The sequence below is a fragment of the Trichechus manatus genome, unplaced genomic scaffold (genome assembly GCF_000243295.1).
Source record: "Trichechus manatus latirostris isolate Lorelei unplaced genomic scaffold, TriManLat1.0 scaffold00012, whole genome shotgun sequence".
Lineage (NCBI taxonomy): Eukaryota > Metazoa > Chordata > Mammalia > Sirenia > Trichechidae > Trichechus > Trichechus manatus.
Window position 1 is genome coordinate 20,293,583 of NW_004443948.1, and position 21,745 is coordinate 20,315,327.

Sequence of the window (21,745 nt, forward strand, 5' to 3'; positions counted from 1 at the left end):
GTTATGCCAATTGAGCTAGATGTTCCCCGAGACCATGGTCCCCACAGCCCTCTGCCCAGCAGTTCAGTCCCTCAGGGAGTTTGGAAGTGTCTGTGGAGCTTCCATGGTGAGGTTGTCAATTCTTGATTTGTCCAGAGGCTTGGATTGTGCCAGCAGTGAAGTCCTGTAAACTCTTAATAAATGTAAGATGATTATTATAATCATTATTTCCTTAAAACTCATAATCACTCTCACTTTTTAGGTAAGAAAGTTTAGGTCAGGAGAGTTTAAGTAATGACCCCTAATCAAAAACCGTTCTCATTGCTGTCGAGTCGATTCCAACTCATGTCGGCCCTATAGGACACAGTAGAACTGCCCAGTAGGGTTTCCAAGGAGTGGCTGGTGGATTCAAACTGCTGACCTTTTGGTTAGCAGCCTGAGCTCTTAACCACTGTGCCACTAGGGCTCCAGTGATCCCTAGGTACCATAATTTAAATGTATATCTGTGATTCGAAACCAGTTCCTTTTGACTGGATGCTTGAAGTTTTAAGTCACAGTTACTTGGTTTACCATTTCTTGTTCAGATCTCAATTTTAAATATTAGAATTTAAAAAATAAAATGAATCTCCTTTTCTTCTCGGAAAGCTTATAGTATTTCCCAGGTAAAGAAGTAGCGCTTGCAGCTGCTATCACCATCCATAAAATGATCCAATGTAAGAAAATGGATTCCATCATAATTTAATAGTGCACTATACAATTGATTGCATTATATTAGCTTTATTCTAACGATAAAATTTTATTACTATAAAACTTTTTATTAGGAAAATTCTGAAGAAGTTGATATAAGATTTTGACCACTGAAAGGACACTTAGAATCAATAGCATTCTCTTACATTTTCGTTAAAATGAATTGGCATTGCTATCAGAGATCATGCCATCCTGCATATTGTAGTGTCAATACTTTTATCAGAGTAACTTTGACGTAAGTGAGAAAGTATTATGATAAAGAACAATCAGTTTTTGGAATTCTAGTAAAACATCCAAAGTTCTGGTAGCCTGGCTTGGAGGAGATTTAGCTGAAGATCCTCTACAACTTTTTTTTGCAATTTATGGTATATCATAGTTGAACAGCAGTAATTCATAAAATGTCTTCCATATATATTTTTAGAGATACCATATATATAATGCTCATTTAATAATGATAACATCTGATTACAGTATAAGGTCGCTATGAGTCAGAATCAACTTGATGGTAACGGGTTTTGTTTTTGTTTTTTTTTTATAATTACAGTGGAAGGCATAAGAAAAATTATATTACTTTCATAACTGAGAACTCAACTATCAGAAAGTTAACAATTATTAAGCAAAAGCAAAATAAAACCAAATCATTGATTTCTTTTTTCTCCTCAGTAAGAAATAGTAAGCTGCCATGACTTTCTGAGTTTGGGCCAGATTTTACATCATGGCCCAAAATTTTTTAAATGCTGCCAATATTTAGCTCTAAAAAATTTTTCGTGACTAAGAAAAAAAGACAGAATAATCTATTCATGGAAACGGTAGCAGAATCTTAACTGTGACAATGATAGGAATGCTTATTTTAGTAGGGAACACTGTGAATTATCTCCAAATAAAAGTGCATGGGTGTGTTTGTAGATGAGTGTGTATATGCACGTGTGTGAGTGTGACAAAAACACTAATGGTGAATATGTCTTTTTGTGGCTCGTAAACTTCGGTGCAGAAAGAGCATAACAAAATACTTTTTAGATTTGAGAATCACTTAGCTGAGGACGTGTTAACAAAATAGGTGCAAAGACATTATCTCTGACTTTATCATTTTTCCCAATATGCTCTAGGAGCTCCTCACTGTTTGTAGACTTCTGGATGGGACTTGTCTCTTTCATAAATAAACCAACAATCAAAGAGTGTTTATCAGAGATGCTAGGTGACATAAATGTCTTACAGTAATAAGTAAATTATTGTATGATAAAAAAGTAACCTTAGTGGGTTACATTTACTATATTGTTCTTCGATAGAATTCTTACCTATCCCATAAAATAGTCTGTGGAAGAATTGATCTGAATATAAGATTTTAAAGTAAGGGGAAGGGGAATCTCTCACATGATCCCACAGAGTGGGAAGTGAAATAGCCATAATTGTTCTCTAGGAAGATTAGCCTTTACAGAAGTGGGAGAGTTTCTTCGAGAAGATCTATATTCACACAACTTTTCTGGGAATTAGGGCAACATTTGTTTCCCAGCTGTTGGAGTTTCACTGTTATTTCAGCCAAATGGTGGCAAGAGGTTCAAGAGCTGCTTTTTCTGCTGATTTTGTTGTAACTTGGATCAAATTTACACAAAGGTGGAAATCAGTAGTAACATAGAATTGGATGTAAAGAAATTCACTTTGTCAGCTTTAACTGATTACGTATAAACCGTGAATAATTTTGCAGTGCATCTATAATTTCCTGAAAACTGCCATGTCAGATAGACTAGCTAGTAACTTTGTAGGCTCCCTCAGTGACGCAAATGATTAAGCACCAAACTACTAGCCAAAAAGCTGGTAGTTCAAACCCACCCAGAGGTGCCTCAGAAGACAGGCCTGGAAATCTGCTTCTGAGAGGTCACATCCTTGACAGCCTTATGGAGCAGTTCTACTCTACGTACGAGGGGTTACCATCAGTCAGAATTGACTTGACAACTAACAACAAGGAACTTTATAATTCAAAATCTGTAGCCATGGCTGATGTTCAACCAGTATACATTGGTTTAGCTTTGTTAGGAATTAATGCACATCTGTACCCAGTTGGTAAATAGCTTCTGTCCTGAACCCCTAGGAGTCCTCCACAATTTCCAACCCCTCACTCAGAACCTCTGGACCATGCATCTACAACCAAAGGGATAATACCTGGCACAGAGGGTGCCAAGCCTGAGGTACTACACAAGTCCAGGCTCTATGTAGTACTAGTTAATTATTTTAAATATAATCCCTGCCTGTAGAGTTTTCTTCTATAATTATTCTCTACAGACTAGCATAATGTTCTTAGAAATTTCAACATGACACAACTCTCTTATGCATTTATTTAGAAGTGCTATCTTAATTTTATGAGTGAGTTAATTTCTCATCACCAGTGTGTATCCTCACTGTATATAAATCTGTGTTGCACCTGTTTTTAATATATATATAATATAATATATATATAATATCTATTGATGAAGAATATTGAATATACCGTAGACTGCCAGAAAAACAAACAAATCTGTCTTGGAAGAGGACAGCCAGAATGCTCCTTAGAAGTGAGGATGGTGAGACTTCATCTCACATACTTTGGACATATTATCAGGAGGGACCAGTCCCTGGAGAAGGACATCATGCTTGTTAAAGCAGGGGTTCCGTGAAAAAGAGGAAGACCCTAGTCGAGATGGATTGACATAGTGGCTGCAACAATGGGCTCAAATATAGCGATGATTTGTGAGGATGGCGCAGGACCGGGCGGTGTTTCATTCGGTTGTACATAGTGTCACTATGAGTCAGAACTAACTCGACGGCACCTAACAACAACAACAAATGATATATAGAAAGATTTATGTAATGTATTAAAGACAACGTTCAATGATTTTTTAGCATATAAATCACATCCAGGCATCCTCTGGATGTGTGCTGGCTTTGTTCCATATAAATAATCTTTACTCATTAAAACTTCTAGCTAGTCTGCTTTCTTTCTTTTTTTTTTTGGTAATTTGACATCTTGCAAAACAACCTTGTGGGACAAGTTTAACATTTTCAAAGTGTTTTAATCTAATTCAAGGCTGAAAGTTCTTGGGGTGAAATATTGAACAAGTTTAAAACTCAAGGGAACATACCACCAAAAACCCCAAACTCATTGCCATCGAGTCAATGCCGACTCATAGCGACCCTATAGGAGAGAGTGGAACTGCCCCGTAGGGTTTCCAAGGCTGTAATCTTTACGGAAGCAGACTGCCACGTCTTTTTCCCACAGCGTAGCTGGTAGATTCGAACCGCTGACCTTTTGGTTAGCAGCCAAGCACTTATCCACTGTGCCACCAGGGCTCCTTCAAAGGAACATAGTTAGGATATATTTGGAGATTTAGAAAAAACAAAAGGATATAGAAGATGAAAATGGAAACAGAGTTTGCTTTAAAAATAGAGGCATAAAAATCACCAGGCTTAATGGCATTGTTAGATTATTACCAGGAACAATCATTTTAAACAATGAAATTATCACAAAACCTAAGAATACATTAGAAATCTTATCTATCTATCTATCTATCTATCTATATAAAATTTGTATTAGAGTCAACCATTGGGACCTCCATGGTCATCTCTATAAGATTTATTTTTGGCTGATGTGTCTTTCTCTTTAACTCCAATTTCCTGTGATCAATTCTTGGATGTATGATTCATATTAACATGCTATTTTTCATTAAGAATTAGTTTGGGTAGTCTGTTGCTTCATTCATGTTGTTCAATGTCTTCCTCCTGGGTCCAGACCGCTGTTGATGAGGCAGAGAGGTTAACTGGCTGGCTGGCTTGCCTTGCGGGGACTGCTATTTTATTAGCTGGCTCTTCTCAGCTTGTGTCAAGATATTGAATGTCTATCACTCAAATACTGGTGTGAGGTTAATGGCTTTCCACTGGTTTCTGTCCCCTCCTGCCTCTGAGTGTCATTGTAGGTCACTAATTGTTGATTCTGGTGTGGAATGGATGTGATACCAATGCTGGCTCACAGTGTGATATACAATAATTAAGGGTACAAAACCTGAATGCTTTATTTTTTCTAGCCAGGGTTTAAGTACAGTAACACCTCATACTACCGATGACGTTCTAGATTGTCTACAAAATTAAACAGTGAAAAAGGCCTTCACACCCGACAATCATATTCATGCAGATGAATTTTAGGAGAGCATTAAGGCCTTCATTTCTTAACCTAAAGTAAGTGGACTGAATTTTATATACTATACTTGATAGTCTGTTGTCCAAGGGCGAATTTAGACTAAAATCAGGGAGAGACTAAGAAAGTAGTGGAGGCTGTGGACAGCAGGGTGAGGATAAGGAATAGTGACAGAGGTGGGATCTGTGGTCATTTTTAAAAGTTGACAGCAGAATACAAAGAAGAAACTAATGAAAAACAAAACAAAACAGCATGACCATTCTGGAAATTGTCTCTATAATCTCACATGCATGATTGGTGGTTAAAGGGAGAGGATGTAAACAATAGAGAAATAGGAATTCCATTGCTGGTAGACTTAGCTGAATTCTATACACTGCAATATACATATATGTAATATTATGAATGTAATTATATATATATATATATATATGGCTTTATTAAGACCCCAAATGACCCACCTGTTGTCTAAGCATCGGAGCAAGATTTTTTTTCATATTTAAAATGCATTCTTTTTTTTTTTTTTGGATTATGTACTTGGTTTTCTATTTTATTTTATTGTTATGTTTAAGTGAAAGTTTACAATTAGTCTCCCATAAAAAAATTTATACATACATTGTTATGTGAGCCTTATTTCTCTCCCTATACTGTGACAGCACACTCCTCCTTTCTACCCTGGATTTCCCACGTCCATTCAACCAGCTCCTGAACTTCTCTGCCTTCTCAGCTTGCCTCTGGACAGGAGCTGCGCATTTAGTCTCATGTATCTACTTGATGGTTTTCTGTTTTAAATTTGGGAATTTTTATTGGATTTATCTGAGATGTCTGTGTGAAAAGAGAGAAGACATCAGCTTAGAGACTGAAGTTCACACACAATATCCTATAAAATTAGAAAATATTCAGAGAACTGGTAATGGGATCTTTTTAAAAAGATAATGAGTACTCTAGAAGTCTGCCTTGACCTTTCTAATATAATATCATATTAATTAATTTTTTTTACCTTAATTACCTTTGTTCTGGCCTGTATTAGCTATGAATTTTAATGTATTTGCTCTAAGATATACACAATAAAAACAGCTCTTTATACCTTAAATTTGTCACTTTGTATCTTCTTCATAACACTTTATGTAGAATTATTCTTTTTTACTTTACTTGTGTTTAATGATAAAATTATTTTATGAATTATTATTATTATTCTTTCATAACTTTGTTGTTTTAGCTCACTTAACTATGAATACACCTGAAATTTCTTTAGCGCCTTTCACTTGCTATGGTAATCAGTTTCTAAAAATCGAAGCCAGAAGAATTACGACTGTCCTTAGTAAAAAATTTACTTGTAGTCCTATATTTAAAAGTTTATGTTACAGGTTTGCTAGGGAACCATTTTGATTTTATAAATTAAAAGTAGTAAGCTAGAAAATAAATTTTACAACATAATTCAATGGGAGAAGCATTCTTGATAGACAATTTCCTGTTTTAATTGATTCTTTAATCTTAATTCTTAGTAACACTATGAATATAGTTCAGATAACCTATTTGTCGGCATCTTCTTTTCAGGGCAAAAGGTATGTTTTGCTGATTTAAAGCATCCCTGCTATAAAATGGCCTACTTCCATGAGCTGTCCAGCCGAGTGAGCTTCCAGGAAGCACGCCTAGCTTGTGAGAGCGAGGGGGGAGCCCTTCTCAGCCTCGAGAATGAAGCAGAACAGAAGTTAATAGAAAGCATGTTGCAAAACCTCACAAAACCAGGAACAGGAATTTCTGATGGTGATTTCTGGATAGGACTCTGGAGAAACGGAGATGGACAAACATCTGGTGCTTGCCCAGATCTCTACCAGTGGTCTGATAAAAGCCATTCCCAATATCGGTGAGTCTGGATCCTAAGAAGTTGAATGGTCTCTGGGGGACTCTGGAGTCCCTTGGTGGTGCAAACGGTTAATGCACTCAGCTGCTAACTGAAAGGTTGGTGGTTCCAGTCCACCCAGAAGTGCCTTGTAAGAAAGCCCTGGTAATGTACTTCTGAAAAATCAGCCACTGAAAACTCTATGGAGCACAATTCTACTCTGACACACATGGGGTCCCCATGAGTCGGAATTGACTCAATGGCAACTGGCTGGCTGGGGGAATCTATAAAGGGTAAAGGGAGGTTCTATTACATGTAAAGGGTATTAGAATAGAACAGGCAAAGTCAGTTAGAAGGCGTGTATCTAAGTTGTTTCTATTCCTGTATATTTGCAGAAATTGGTATACCGATGAGCCTTCCTGTGGAAGTGAAAAGTGTGTTGTGATGTATCATCAACCAACTGCCAATCCTGGCCTTGGGGGTCCCTACCTTTACCAGTGGAATGACGACAGGTGCAATATGAAGCACAATTATATCTGCAAATATGAACCAGGTAGGAAATATTATAAGTAGCTATAGTAGATTCTATCCATGTTCGTTTATATTAGGTTTTTTGTCTTTAGGCTTTAGCCTTTGGCTCATTTTGTTTTTCTGCTATGAGATATGGAATTATTTTGTAACTTGTCATATCACTCAGTGTCCTGAGGCACACTGTATATGCTGTAGAGCAAACTGCCCAATGAGTTAAACAGAAGGGAGTACCTAGACACATCTGGAGTGGTATCTTTAAGATAGTGGTATCTTTAAAATAGTCATTTCTAATATGACGGTGAAATTGTGTATTTTTGTAAACAGATTTTAGGAAAAATAAATATATATTTTAAAATATTTTTAACATTTAGCATAATATATGGGAAATAGGTATAAGTCACCAAAGCACTCATAGGTTTGCATGTCTAAGCAATAGCTCTTTAGATGATTATGCTGTGAATTTAAGGTATAAAGAAACTTTCTCCTGGAACGTTAGCTTATCGTTTCATGGTATAATACTTGGCATGTGGTCCTCAGTGAAATCAGAGCGATCATAGCTCATTACAACATGGTGAGTAAAAGTAGGGACATGTGACATGTTCTTCCTATGATCCTCATTCTCATTTCACGCCTCCTTGGTTAGCTTTTAAGTTCTCTCATGGTGCAGGTTTACAGTCAGCTACTAACCAAAGAACTGGCGGTTCTAGTCCACCCAGCAATTCCTCAGAAGAAAGTCTAGAGATCTACTTCCGTAAGGTTACAGCCATTGGAAACCCTACTCTGTCACACAGGGGATCACCATGACTAGGAATCAACTCAATGGCAATGGGTAATTAGCTTTTGTTTGAAGTCTCCCACTTCTTGCCACATGCAGCAAATGGGAAGATTGTATTGACCTGAGTTACACTAGCATAGTTTCCTGTTGAAGTGGTAAATTTGAATTACTTTTAATAGGACAGCTCACCTGAATTAATATTTGACCCAAAGAGAGACTCATCAAAACTCTGGAAACTTTTTTTTTTTTTAATCATTTAAGAAACCCAAATCAGATACATGGGATTTGAGATTTTTTGCTGTTTTTCGCCTTCTCTGTGTTTGGAAGTGGCATTTTAACTCTTCCAAAGGGCCGTCTGCTTGATCTCATAATATGTGTTCATGGCAGGCAATTAGAATTAAGCACTGCTGCTTCCATTACTCTCTTGAAATTACATGAGTCTTTTTCTCATAAGGCTGTAAACACAGGGGATTATTTGGATTAGATTTATCCTTCTCTTATATTTATCCTCCTCTTGAGTATATTACATCCCTGGTAAGTTTATTCTTTAACCCCCGCCTTGGTTGCTAAATCCATCATTACACTCTTGGAAGCCTTTGAGGAGCTAAATCTGTACTTATGCTCTTTCTCTTGATTTTTTTTCTTGGAAAAACAAAGTAGAAATTCTCAGAAAGTTGAAATTTGTGACACTCTATGTACTCTGTTATAGAATGTTCTTAATATAGTATTGCACTCTCCTTTCTTTAAAACTCTTGGACGGATTATATGATCCTTCATATATTTGTTTTACTTACTTTTATTTTTTTCATTCAAACTTGCTACCCTTTAAGATAATGAACTCCATGAATTCCATGAATCTTCTTTACTTGTTACATGTTAGGTAATCTAGGTTGATATTACTCAAGGAAGAACATTTAAAACATAAAATTAATTTTTATTTATCTTCTACATTCTGCCTATATCTTTAAATAATCTGTACTTTATGAACGAGATTTTTTTTAAGGTATTTGTTCTTGAAGCAAATATACCGTTTAACCACTGACCTTCTTAATATGCATAGAATTTTTATTCTTTATTTTAACTTTTAGTCTTTTCATCTTTATTTTCTGTTTAGTTAACCTTTCTTAAGTTTAGTGTCAGCTTTGTAAAGGACTTTCAGGTTGGTTAAATTCCTTGTTTATGTAGTTGGTGCTTGGCTTTTAGCGGTGAACGGACAGGACTAAGCAGTGCGGATAACTGAAATTCACAAATTATAACACTAATTATTTTGGACCTTATCCACAGGCTTTACCAGACTAATGAATGATTTGAACCCTGCCTCTTTTTTTTTGTTCCTAAACCCATTGCCATTGAGTCAATTCTGACTCATGCCGACCCCATGTGTTACAGAGTAGGACTGTTTAGAAACTCATAGTAGACGGGTTTTCTTGGGTGTTATCTTAACAGAAGCAGATTGCTAGGCCTTTCTTCCTCAGTACTGCCAGCTGGGTTTGAACTGCCAACCTTAGGTTAGTAGTTGAGCGCAAACCATTTGTGCCACCTAGCAGGAATGAAAATCAGTTGCTGTTGATTCGATTCACACACCACCTGATAGCATAACTTATGTTCTCCAAAATGGTAAAAAATTAACCTAGCTATGAAGAAACTGAATAATTCACTTCTGAGTTTTCTCACTTTCCCCCCTTTTTTGTTATAGTCCCATGAATTGCGTATCTATTCTTTGGGTCTACTAATGTCATCCAGAGACATTTTATGGGGATACTTTTGTCACAGCCCCTCACACAGGGCACCATCTGTCGCAGCAGCGATGGTTGTCGGGGCGGCAGAGACAACAACCAATGCCACAACTCTTACAGAGAAGTGGGGCCAGGAGGGTCACTCTGAGGAGCCGAACCCCGGCTTCAGTCCCAGGAGTTTATTTTATAGTCAATACAGCAAGCAGTGAAGCAAATAACAGAACAATAGGCTTTGGGTGAGTAACAATAAGTTTCGGGCAAGGGAGAAGGAATTCAGGTAAACAAGTCAATCAGTAACAGGACAATAGATTTGGGAAAACAAGTTGTGCCTAATCTCTTCCTCATTGCTGACAAGTCTCCAACATGTCGTATACAGCATAGAGGCCTGTGGGGGCTGCAGTTGTCAATAGTGCAGCCATGTTTAAATGGCATATATCCCCACATACTTTTCACTTTAATTTTTGTATTTATTAAAATTGCATTATGTACTCTTGTTCATAGACATTAAAAATAGCATATACAGAATTATGTTTCTAAATTTTGCAACTTAATCAGCAGTTGAATTAATTTAAGTTTCATTAAAATTATGTTTAAAATAACCAGTTTTATGTTGACAAATTGCATAATATCTGTATTATTTATTCAGCAAATGCCAGTTGAGCAGCTACAGGCATAGAATTGACTAAATTATATAATTCTGTAGAAGAGTGAGTGTAGTGTAGACTGAATCTGAAAGCTTTTAATGGTGGCTCGGTAAAATATATGGACAAAATAATAAATGTTACTACAGGATGGTGTATGATTAAACGCCCAATGAATGGGAGAATATGATACTATTTTAGAGCAATAAACATTGTATTAGCAAAGCTTTAATATTCTAAGGACGCTGCACGTGTTTTCTCTTTTCCATCTATTGACAAAAGTAAACAGAATTATACATTTGAAACAAATGAAAACACATTTATGGATTTCTTTCTTACTCGTTCAATTTACATTTACTGAACTATTAATTTAACAGATAGTACCCAGGGGATGGGGGATAGAGCAGTATCAGATCATGGTAAGAAGCTTCAACAATTCTTTAAGTATGTGCCAGTGGAAGATATCTCATCTCATAAAACCAGGAAAAGAAGCAACTGGCAAGTCTTAGTTTATTATTATTTTTAAAGAAGTAGACTGTTGGGAAGGAGATCTAAAGATGCCAGTGTTTGTGATTCCGAATTTTGTTGCTTGAATCATCAATTCCGGATGCAATCCACATACACTCATCTGTTGATTATTATTGCAAGCAGAAACATAAATATTACACTAATATTAGTAAAGAAAACATCTTTGTTTGTCTTTGAAGGGCATTTCTGTGCTCACCAATCTTGCTTTTCTTTGTCTAGCTTTGTGCTTGCTTTGTCATAATTGCTGGTAGCAGGGCCCTGGCTGTCAAGCACCTAGTCCTGCCATTGATTGCTAAAACATAGTTTTGGCTTCCTAGGGGTAATTCACCAAGTGGATCTTTTATTCAAAGATAATTAAATGTTGACTTTATAGTTAGATAAGTTCATATAAATTTAAATTCAGTGTATACGTTTTAGCTGAAAACTGTTCGGAAATCAAAACATGATGTTTATATTGTTTTATAACATTTTATTTTATGTAATCTTGCATTTCTCTTGTTTGTCATTATATATGATGCCTGTACTGTATTATTTACAGAAATTAATCCAACCGCTCCTGTAGAAAAGCCTTATTTTACAAATCAACCTGGAGACACCCATCAAAATATTGTTGTTACTGAAGCAGGTAATTAGCTCATGTGTCTTTAACTCCTGCATCAATTACTGAAACTATACTTTCAAAATTTGTTTCAAGTTGTTTGCAGTGAAACTTCTGCTGTTTGGGGAGCTGCTGCACTAAATATGGGCCTGTGGAGTTTTACTTCTGATCATCACCTTTATGGAAGTAGGTTAAAGCAAATGATCCTAAACTAGTTTTTGAATAGAAGAACCCACTTTGTTTTCTTCAGAGTTTCTCCTCAAGTGGATCTGGTCCTAAACCAAGTAATCCACACTAAAGCCTGATCCACAGGCGCTCCAACAACATGTAGTCATTATGATGTAAATTGGCACATTTCATTGGCCTGCAAACAGTGGTGTGCTGGTAAATGTTTAGAGACTGGGGGTAGAGGGGAGAGAAATAAAGTATAGAGCCCTCATATGTAGCCTTTGCCCATTCCCTTGATGTAAATACTACCACTCTGGCTGATTTCAGGAGCCCTGGTGGCACAGTGGTTAAGAACTCAGCTGCTAACCGAAAGGTTGGCAGTTTGAATCCACCAGCTGCAACTTGGAAACCCTATGGGGCAATTCTGCCCTGTTCTATAGGGTCGCTATGAGTTGGAGTTGACTCCACGGCAGTGGGTTTGATTTTGGTTTGGCTGATTTCAAGCTACCAAAGTGAACAGCAGGTTGGGAAGAGATACGTGAAATGAGCTCAAGAGCCAGTCTGAGCTGGCTTCATTACCACTGCCTGCGTACGAAACACAATACAATCCCCAGTGCTGATTGCTGAATGCTCTGGTGACGCAGTGAATAAGTGTTTGGTTGCTAACCAAAAGGTCAGAAGTTTGAATCCACCAGCTGCTCCTTTGAAACCCTATGGGGCAGTTCTACTCTGTCCTTTTGGGTCGCTATGAGTTGGAATCACTTGACGGCACCGGGTTTTTTTTAATGCCAATTGTAAATTAGTCAGAAATGGCACTCATTATCAGTTACAGACTCTTCTCAGCTTGCCAATTGGACAGAAACTTTTATTTATCCAAGTTGCTTTGTGACTCTAAGTTTAAAAGTCTATCCACAGGTAATCCAAAACCTATGAAAAAATTGAACATACTTTCTCTTTTTCTTTCCTATTTTATATAACGGATCATAATGGGATTTTGAGGTGGCCCTGGTGGCACAGTGGTTAAGCATTTGGTTGCAAACCAAAAGGTTGGCAGCTTGAATCTACCAGCCACTCCTGGGAAACCCTATGTGGCAGTTCTACTCTGTCCTATAGGGTCCCTATAAGTAGAAATCGACTCGACTCGACAGCAACAAGTTTAGTGTTTTTGGTTTTAATGGGATTTTGAAGGAAAAGGAAATATTTCCTGAATCCTTAAAATGCTTGAAGTCATCTGCTGGAGACTCGAAAGAGTGGGTGGAAGGATAGCAAATTATCCCCAAAATACTCCACCACTGGACCTCAGTTACTATGTCTTCTTCTATTAACACAAGAAGTGGTGTGCAGTTTGATGGATAATAGGATCCAAGTCTAGTCCACTTGGCCAGAATTATGTAGATTAATAATGATGATGGCTTTCAATTTGCTAGCAATGTGCACGTTTTTTAAGTTGCTTTTCATTTGTGAACATGGTCTTAAGCCTCATTATTTTTCACTTTTTCAAGTGCCTGATTTTAGTAAATATTTAGTAAATATGCTTGATATTACTAAATCAGTATATTAAGAATTTTTCCCTCTTAGCACATTGAAAAATTCTTAATATAGTCATTTTTAAGCTGTATGTGACTTCACTGTGGCAGTTGTTCTTGATTTTACTAAGGATACCTAACATTATCAGGTGTGATAAAACAGGATTAAAAAATAATTTATTTTAGAATCTCATTAACATCAAGTCTTTGTCCCTCTGGAGTCTTATGTCTCTGGTTGTGACTTTATCATCAGTTAATATTTATCTATCTTGGTTTCATCTCTTACATATCATCAAGGCACTGAGCTTATTGACTTGGATAATTATTTATCCAAAAACATCAAAGATAATTTGAATGATTATTACTTTTTAATAAGCAGTGCTTTTTTCTCTAGGTAGTGATTAAGAATTATTGATGAAATGAGATAGATAAGATTAATACTGTATTATGAAAATTAGCCCATATCTGAATTGCAGATGTAATGATAGTTTTGGCAGTATGACTACTGAATTGGAGTGTGGCAGCAAGTGCAGTATAATTTTGTTTTTAATTTTCACCAAAATATGAATATATTATTTTATTACATTATTTAGTATTTTGGGAAGAAAATTATTGGGAATCTATTTTTGATAGTAATTCTATTTTACTTTACCATTTTGAAAAATTTGTATAGAACTTTGGTGTTACATCCTGCTTCAATGATGTTTGTAAATTAAGAACATTCTCTTTTGTAGGAATAATTCCCAATCTGATTTATGTTGTTATACCAACAATACCACTGCTCTTATTGATACTGGTTGCTTTTGGAACCTGCTGTTTCCAGATGCTTCATAAAAGGTAAATAATTCACATATGTAGAAACAAGTTGAAAATTTTTAAGTAGGTTTTCAGAACTCATTTAACGATGTTAGTATAAAATTAATTATATCCTTCATTTGCCTTAAGTAAATTCTGATTTCCATATTTGCCGGTACGATCCAGTATATACAATCCAGTAAGATATAATTCAATGATAGGATTCATGCATTACTGCATTTAATCCTCACAAGTCATATGAAGTAGGTACACTTCTGTTTCTACTTTTCAGTTGCTAACATGGTGGATTAGATGAGTTAAACAATTCTCCATGGGTTCCACAGCTTAGTGTATGTGGTGGATCTCAAATTTGAATGCTGGTAAGCTTACAATTTATGCCACTGTAATATATGAGGTCTCTTGTTTATTAAGTATAATTATTAATGCTAAACCTTTTGCTCTTGAATCAAATTATATGGACGTCTTGATTTTTATAGGTGTATGTTGTAGTCCCTTTTCAAAATTTCAAGGCGTAGGCTTTTATTTTATTTCAAAAGGATCTTTCAAGTTGAGGAAGTAAAATACAATGCTAAAAAAAAAATCGGTTACTTTTGGACAAGTACCTTGAAGTAACATGTGTATTTTAATAGCCAGATTTCTTAGAAATATTCTGACCTTTATATCTGCTTATCCATACCCTTGAGTTAGAGACGTAATATTTTTCTCCGAGTGTCTAATTGTCAAAGAAAATTAATATATGAAATGTAAATATATATCAATGGAAAAAGGAACCCCATCACTATGGGTTTAAATAAAAGCAGTTTGGCCTAAATAAACTATACATCTTTGTCAGCATGTTTTAATAAGAATTGATCATGGGAATGTCTCCATCAGGGAAGGACCTACAAATAACGTCATTTTCCTTTTTTTCCCTTTACTTCATCTTCTTCATTTCCTGAAATAAACCCTAAAGAACCTACTAAGTAACAACAGCCCCGGGATGGGGGTGGGGATTGAAGTTCTAAATGCTCTACATAAATTTTTAAAAGGATTGAAAGCATAGTTTACTGGCTATTTAATTAAAACATTTTGAATGATGATAAATAAAGCCTGCAAATTAATTATGTAGCTTATGGCATCTTGGCTTTCCAGTGTATATTGAGTTAATATTTATTTTTCATATTTTGTTCAGAATAAAAACAATAGTAAAAAATCCAGCTTCATACTTTGATCCCTAAGACTGTATGTGGAAGGGTGAATTATCACTGTAAAAAGCAGTGAAATTGAGGAAGAATCTGACGTACTACCCTCTTATCCCAGCCAAACTGTTAAGGAAGACATGTAAATAACAAATGAGGTTGAAAAAATAATTTAAAAAAACATAATTTATACAATCACATTTTAAAAATAAAAATGACTACAATGCCAAGTAACTGAGTTATCTCCAAAGTGTGTATTCATTCTTCCAAATAGTGTATTATTGTGGAGATTCAATTCATTCAAAGGCTTTTCAGGTTTTTTACAACTTTAAGGTCTGTGGAATTTTCACTGGTTGGAAATTCCCAGAGGAGAAAATAAACCACAATAGAACATCTCCCAATGCCAGAATTAGTGTAGTACTTAATTCATTCGTTCTTAGATCCTACCCTTTTCCTTTCTTCCAGGAAAGCAAGGAGAAGCTTCAGCAAAGACTCAAGTCCATTATCATCTGAGTGCCTTGCAGAAAGTTTAAATTCCAATCTGGTACACATGATGATTTCTGTCATTCCATGTCATGTTCAAAATAATAACTCATGTTTCCGTAACTGGGGGTAATTCTTAAATGAAATACTAATTCTTCACAAAAGCCACATTAACCACTTTCTTTTCACCGTTCTTAAAAACTTTGTACTTTTCATAAACTTTGCTTGACTTCTTTTCCACTCACGTTGGATGATGTCATAGACTACAAATGTGCTGCACCTACTTATTTGGATTCAAATCTCCAAAACTTACAATTTGGGCATGCCACTTTATTAGTAACAGTATATTAACAAAACAAAATCTGTTGCCATTGAGTCGATTCCGACTGGTAGCGACCCTATAGGACAGAGCAGAACTGCCCCATAGGGTTTCCAAGGAGCAGCTGGTGGATTCGGACTGCTGACCTTTTGGTTAGTAGCCGTGCATTTAACTACTGCACCACTAGGGCTCCAGCAGTATATTAATATATTAGAAATAATATTAGTATATTTTTTATTCACAGTTAAAATGAAGTGAAATAAATACTTTTATAAAACTAATGGTCAGGCGTGTTTAAGAAGAGTTCATTTCCTGTCTTTGAAGGAGTTCTGCAATGTCTGGTAGGCAGGAGAGGATGGGATTGGGAAGAATTCATGCCAAGGGAAGTGAGGCAGAGGCAGGGAGTGGGGAGGTTAGAGGAGGAAGGAAGCACAAAGAAAGTAAACAGAGATAGGCAGTGATCAGTGATCCATGAGAGGGATCATTCTTGGGGAAACTAGACCAAAGGAATCTAGATCTTGACACAGGTAGTGTGTTAGAGGATGACTTGGGTAAACTCTGCTATGGGCACTTCTGCAGGAGCCTGAGACGTGGCCATTTAATGGAAATGAGCTTAGAAGATAGCACAGCTCCAAGGCAAGGCTGGAAATATGGGTCTAAACCTGGCAAGAGTGGACTCTAAGATCTAGAGGACTTCAACCAAAAAAAGAAAAAAAAAAAACCAAAAACTCATTGCTGCTGAGTGGATTCTGACTCAGTCTCATAGACTCATAGGGACCCTATAGGACAGAGTAGCACTCCCCCATAGGGTTTCCAGTGAGTGGCTGGTGGATTCAAACTGTCAACCTTTTGGGTAGCAGCCGAGCTCTTAACCACTAGACCACCAAGGCTCCTAGAGCTCCTCAGACACTCCTAAGTTCCCAAGGCCTGAATATTCTATTGAACTACAGTGGTTTCAGAGATGGAGGCAAAATTAAGCTTTCAGGGATCAAATAACAACTATAGGACAGGAAAACTGATGGAAGGAGGTGAATAGGCAGGTCCTTATACCTACTACAGAGTCCGTGGGTGTTGCAAATGGTTAATATTCTCTGCTAACCGAAAGGTTGGATGTTCAAGTCCACCCAGAAGCACCTCAGAAGAAAGACCTGGTGACATACTTCTGAAAAATCAGCCATTGAAAACCCTGTGGAGGACAGTTTTACTCTGACACACTTGAGGTTGCCATGAGTTGGAATCAACTCGATGGAAATTAGTTTACACTTAGTACAAAATGATTGTTTTGATGATTTGGCATTAAGTTCAGCATACATTAGTGGCAGAATACACCAAAAGCAAGATTTCAAAAATCACTGCTCAAAGAAAATGAAGATGTATTGGTGATTAAAGTGAAAATTTTGAATAATATGGCAGAACAAATTTGTGTGTGTGTGTGTGTGTGTGTGTGTGTGTGTCTAAACTCTAAACTATGAAGGATCAAATAGAGAAAGATACATTGTGTGTTTTTCATCGTTTCATAAGAACTGTTTACCATCTTCATACACCAGAATAATGTAGAATTTTTTGTAGGAATGAAAAAGAAAATATGCTGGTGAGAAGAGAAGGACCCTATTATACATAAGGGTCTGAGATATCTCCATTTGGACCAATACACGCCTCTTTTTACATGAGCTCTCATATACTGAAGTTGCTCCTTCTTATGTTTTTCAGTAAAGGAAGAACAAAAACTAGCCCAAACCAGTCCACATTGTGGATTTCCAAGAGCACCAGAAAGGAAAGTAGCATGGAAGTATAATAAGTCACTGACTTGACTCCAGAAAAAATTTTGTAATTCTGGATTTGTATAAGGAATGGCATCAGAACATTAGCTTGGAATGGCTTGAAATATCAATGGATCTGCAAGATGAACTGTAAGCTCCCCCTTGAGGCAAATATTAAAATAACTTTTATATGTTTATTATTTCATTTACAAAATGTGCTGTGCTAAAAAAAAAAGAGTGAGACGTGCTTATTTTGCTAAAAGGATGCACCGAGACTTCAAGTCAATGGAATGGACCAGCTAAAATTGCTAACAACACATCAGGAATATGTGTGTTGAAAGCAGTTATTTTTATTTCTTTCACTTTTCATAAGTTATAATCTAGCTAATGTAATGTAGATTGTATTGAAGTTTACAGTGTGCAAAATATTTTACCTTTGTGTAAGTGTTTGATAAAAATGGACTGTTCTAATATTTATTTTTATGGTGTTTCATTTTTCAATTCATGCTGTTTGATTAAACAAATTTCTCACTGTTGTCATCTGAATTCCCATATTCACAAACTATTATCATAGAAGAAAGTTTTTTTTTTTTTAATAAATGGTTCGTTTTCTTTCAGTTTTTCTGCTTTTTGTCAATGTTTAGAAAATCCCTTCAGAAATAAGAAACTATTTCATTAACTGTGGTATAAATCTACTCAAATATTTTACTTAGAGGCAAGAATTGTCTAATTTCAATTGTGCAAGACATGTGCCTTACAATTATTTTTAGTTTAAAATTCAACAGATTTTGTAATAAAATAACTTATTAATAACTGTCTAAACAATAAATATACTCAATTTAGAACAAAAGAAGTGGCATACACAATATAAATCGTATGTCTTCACATGTTGCTTGTATAACTACCAGTGGCTCTCTGAGGGTTCTGGAATTAATGTGGTCCTTCCTTTACCCATAAACCAACAATGGTTGTTTGGGGTCTGGGATTAACATGGAGGCAGATAGCTGCAGAGCTGGTCTAAGGTTACCCTTGCTGTGTTTATCTTCTGTGAGCATATATAGAAGTCATAGAGGTGGGACCAGGTGAGTGGTCACCATCTGTGTGAAGGTAATCACAGCAAACTGACATTTCAGCAAGGAAAGAGCCCATGAATTAGTGTGAAAATGGGTTGAAGGGGATCAGTGATTGGGTTTGAGAGTTTGGCTGGGAGAGAAAACTGAAGCTTGTTTCTGTCTTCTAGTTTCTTCGATGTTTGTGATTCCTTCTTCTCAAGAGAGAGTTGTAACTATCTGGTCTTCAAATGTCCCTGTGCTCCTTTTAACCCAATAAAAGAGTTCTTGTTTCTGAAGAATGATCGTTGGTGTTGTCTAAATCTCTTAAATGAACAAAATACAGATATATTTGCCTCAATATGTGAAGATGAAAACAAATCACATTTAATGTGTGGTAAGAATGGAAGTTGTGGTTATAGAATGTTTAAAACCTTGTCTTCTCTCTGTCAGTTCTTTTCAGTTAGATAATAAAGTGTCTTCACTGAACCCAATTCACAACTAGAGTTGTTCAGTAAAACTAAAATGCAAAATAGAAATTCGTGGGCACTGACCCCTTTTCAGCTGCTTAGAGACTAAAAGAATGGAAGCTGCATTCTAAGCTTAGATGTAGCACTCCTCTTTCTCTTCTTGGCTACCCATCCTTCTGGGCAGAAAGGTAGACCAGTGCTCTCAACCTGCCATCATTTAATTCTTCCTTTAGTCGGGATTGATGGGAGTTGGTGGGGGGGGGGGCGGTGGGGACTGGGCTTTCTTCTTTGTTCATGCCATCCAGGAGTAGGACAGCTAGTAGTCCTGGCAGAAGCAGCAAAGCAATGGGGAGGAGCCTTGGTTTTGCCCTTTATCTTTATTCAGGCCTGAACAACTCTTCTGGTATCAATTACTAAATCCATGAAGTGACTAGAAATGGCATACTGAATCTGTCTCTTACAGAAGATGGTAATGAGGCTGACCAAGGTATTCTTAAAATTTTAGTTAACCTTTGAAAAATAAAAAGGAGTACATGGTTTATTTACTGTGAGTGTTTGTATTTTCAGAATATATTTTTTTGAACATGCTTTTTTTTTGAACATTTTTTTTTTTTGAAGTGCAAGTGAAATATGGAACAATCTTCAGAAAGCAAAAAAAAAAAAAAAAAAATAGCCTACAACTGCTGCTCCATCCTTCCTAACTGTTAAGATCAGGTCATTGGAAAGGTCTCAAAATATATAATAGTATGTTTGGGTACGCCAATTTTTGCCCTAAGAATAAATTCCATAATTGTTGACCTAGCATTGGTGGTCCTTAATCATCTGGCCATTCCTTCTTAATATGATGTTTTTCCCTTTCTCTGACTATTCCCTAATAAGTCTGTTGGTATGACAGCCCGTGATTTTCTATTGTCTTCTCTCCCAGAACCTTCAGAATCACTCCAACCTGCATGGTGGTCTCCAATGCTGGCTTTGATCCATCCATAATAATCATTCAACTACGGCTGCTAACCAGAAGGTCAGCAGTTCAAATCCACCAGGTGCTCCTTGAAAACCCTATGGGGCAGTTCTACTCTGTCTTATAGGGTCGCTATGAGTTGGAATCGACTCGATGGCAGTGGGTTTGGTTTTTTTTTTTTTTTGGTTTGGTTTTTTTTTTTTTTTTGGTTTCCAGGTGTAGTTCAAGTCTGGTTTCTTCCTGAAGGCCGATCCACACTGATTAGTCTCTTTCAACTGCTTTACTCTTTACTCTCTCTTCCACTTGTTTTGGCCTAAATGGACACACATGCAGGATGTTGTATATGTGGGTTTTGTTTTTTTTATTTTTTGCATTATGAATAAAAATGCATGAATTTTGTCTCCCTAAATGAACTGAGAGATTCTGTGTGATAAGCTAAGTTGAGGTTTACACTTACTCTGGAAATGATCCAACAGATTAAATCAGTGAGACAAATTCATTTATTCCACATTTTTACCCTCTAATGGGCAATTCAGCTGTGTCTAAATAGGTTTTTCGCATGTTAGCAATGTCCACAGTAACCCACGTAAATCAAGAGAAACATCTGTACTAGCTGCATTTCTTTGATGTGTCTGAGGGTCTTATTTTGTTTCATTTTGTTTTCAGACTTAAAAATTCTGTCTTGAACTAAATGGACAGTGAACATAATCCAGGTTAAAAAAAATCCAATAAGAATGACAGTATCAGTTAATTTACCTTTTATTTTAATGCTAGACTTGTGTTTGCGTACTGTTTAATTAGATCATTTGAGAAGAATGTACAGTCAATTTAGTCCAGACTCTGTGACATGAGTTTGGAATAAATATCTTTTATAAGTGGGGAAGATATTCAGGATATACTCAATTTGAAATGAAATATGTTTGGAGAGAAAAACTCAAGATTCTGATAATAGCAAGGTAGGCCAGAAGTAGAGTTTATAGCAATTTATTTCAAACAATAAAAGACTGTGAGAAAAACAATTTATTTCACTTCTTTTTCTAATTTTGCTCAAACTTTCTTAAGCATATGTTTATCTGAAATGATGTAGTTAGACAATGGGAAGGCAATCATTTTACTAAAGGAGATATCCTCCAAGTATCATGAAAGGCTTTATGGAAAAGACAAATTATTCCATATTATGCTATTTAGAAAAATTAAAAATTAAAAACTCACACATAAAATTGATTTTAGTCCTCTTGAGTAGAATTAAATTTTTGATGTTAGACCAAAAGAAAAAAACCAAATTTGGAAAACTTAACATTTCAGTTGAAATAGGCAACTCTATAAGGTAATTTCTAGTGCTAGGAACACGTGTGTTTAAAATAACATTCATTCGAATAAGAGAAAATGATTTTTAAAAACAAGGCTAACAAGAAATGTTATCTGTGAAAATAGCTTTCACAATAAAATCCAAATGCATTTTTAAATTACTCTATATTGCT

The 21,745-nt window shown here is 36.0% G+C and overlaps 1 protein-coding gene across 3 annotated transcripts in view; it reads left to right on the forward strand.

The window, feature by feature from the left end:
• The window catches only part of CHODL (chondrolectin), a 26,618-nt gene extending 7,480 nt beyond the window's left edge, over positions 1 to 19,138 (forward strand). For 2 of the 3 annotated variants that reach the window (XM_004371351.1, XM_012554135.1), the window contains exons 2-6: positions 6,443 to 6,752; positions 7,124 to 7,281; positions 11,478 to 11,564; positions 13,966 to 14,068; positions 17,738 to 19,138. In XM_004371351.1, coding sequence (XP_004371408.1) covers positions 6,443 to 6,752; positions 7,124 to 7,281; positions 11,478 to 11,564; positions 13,966 to 14,068; positions 17,738 to 17,822 — 743 coding nt within the window. In that variant the 3' untranslated portion in view covers positions 17,823 to 19,138. Of the gene's footprint in view, positions 1 to 6,180; positions 6,753 to 7,123; positions 7,282 to 11,477; positions 11,565 to 13,965; positions 14,069 to 17,737 lie in introns of those variants that run through there. The other variant, XM_023726618.1, reaches the window with a different exon arrangement.
• The last annotated feature ends 2,607 nt before the right edge of the window (positions 19,139 to 21,745 follow it).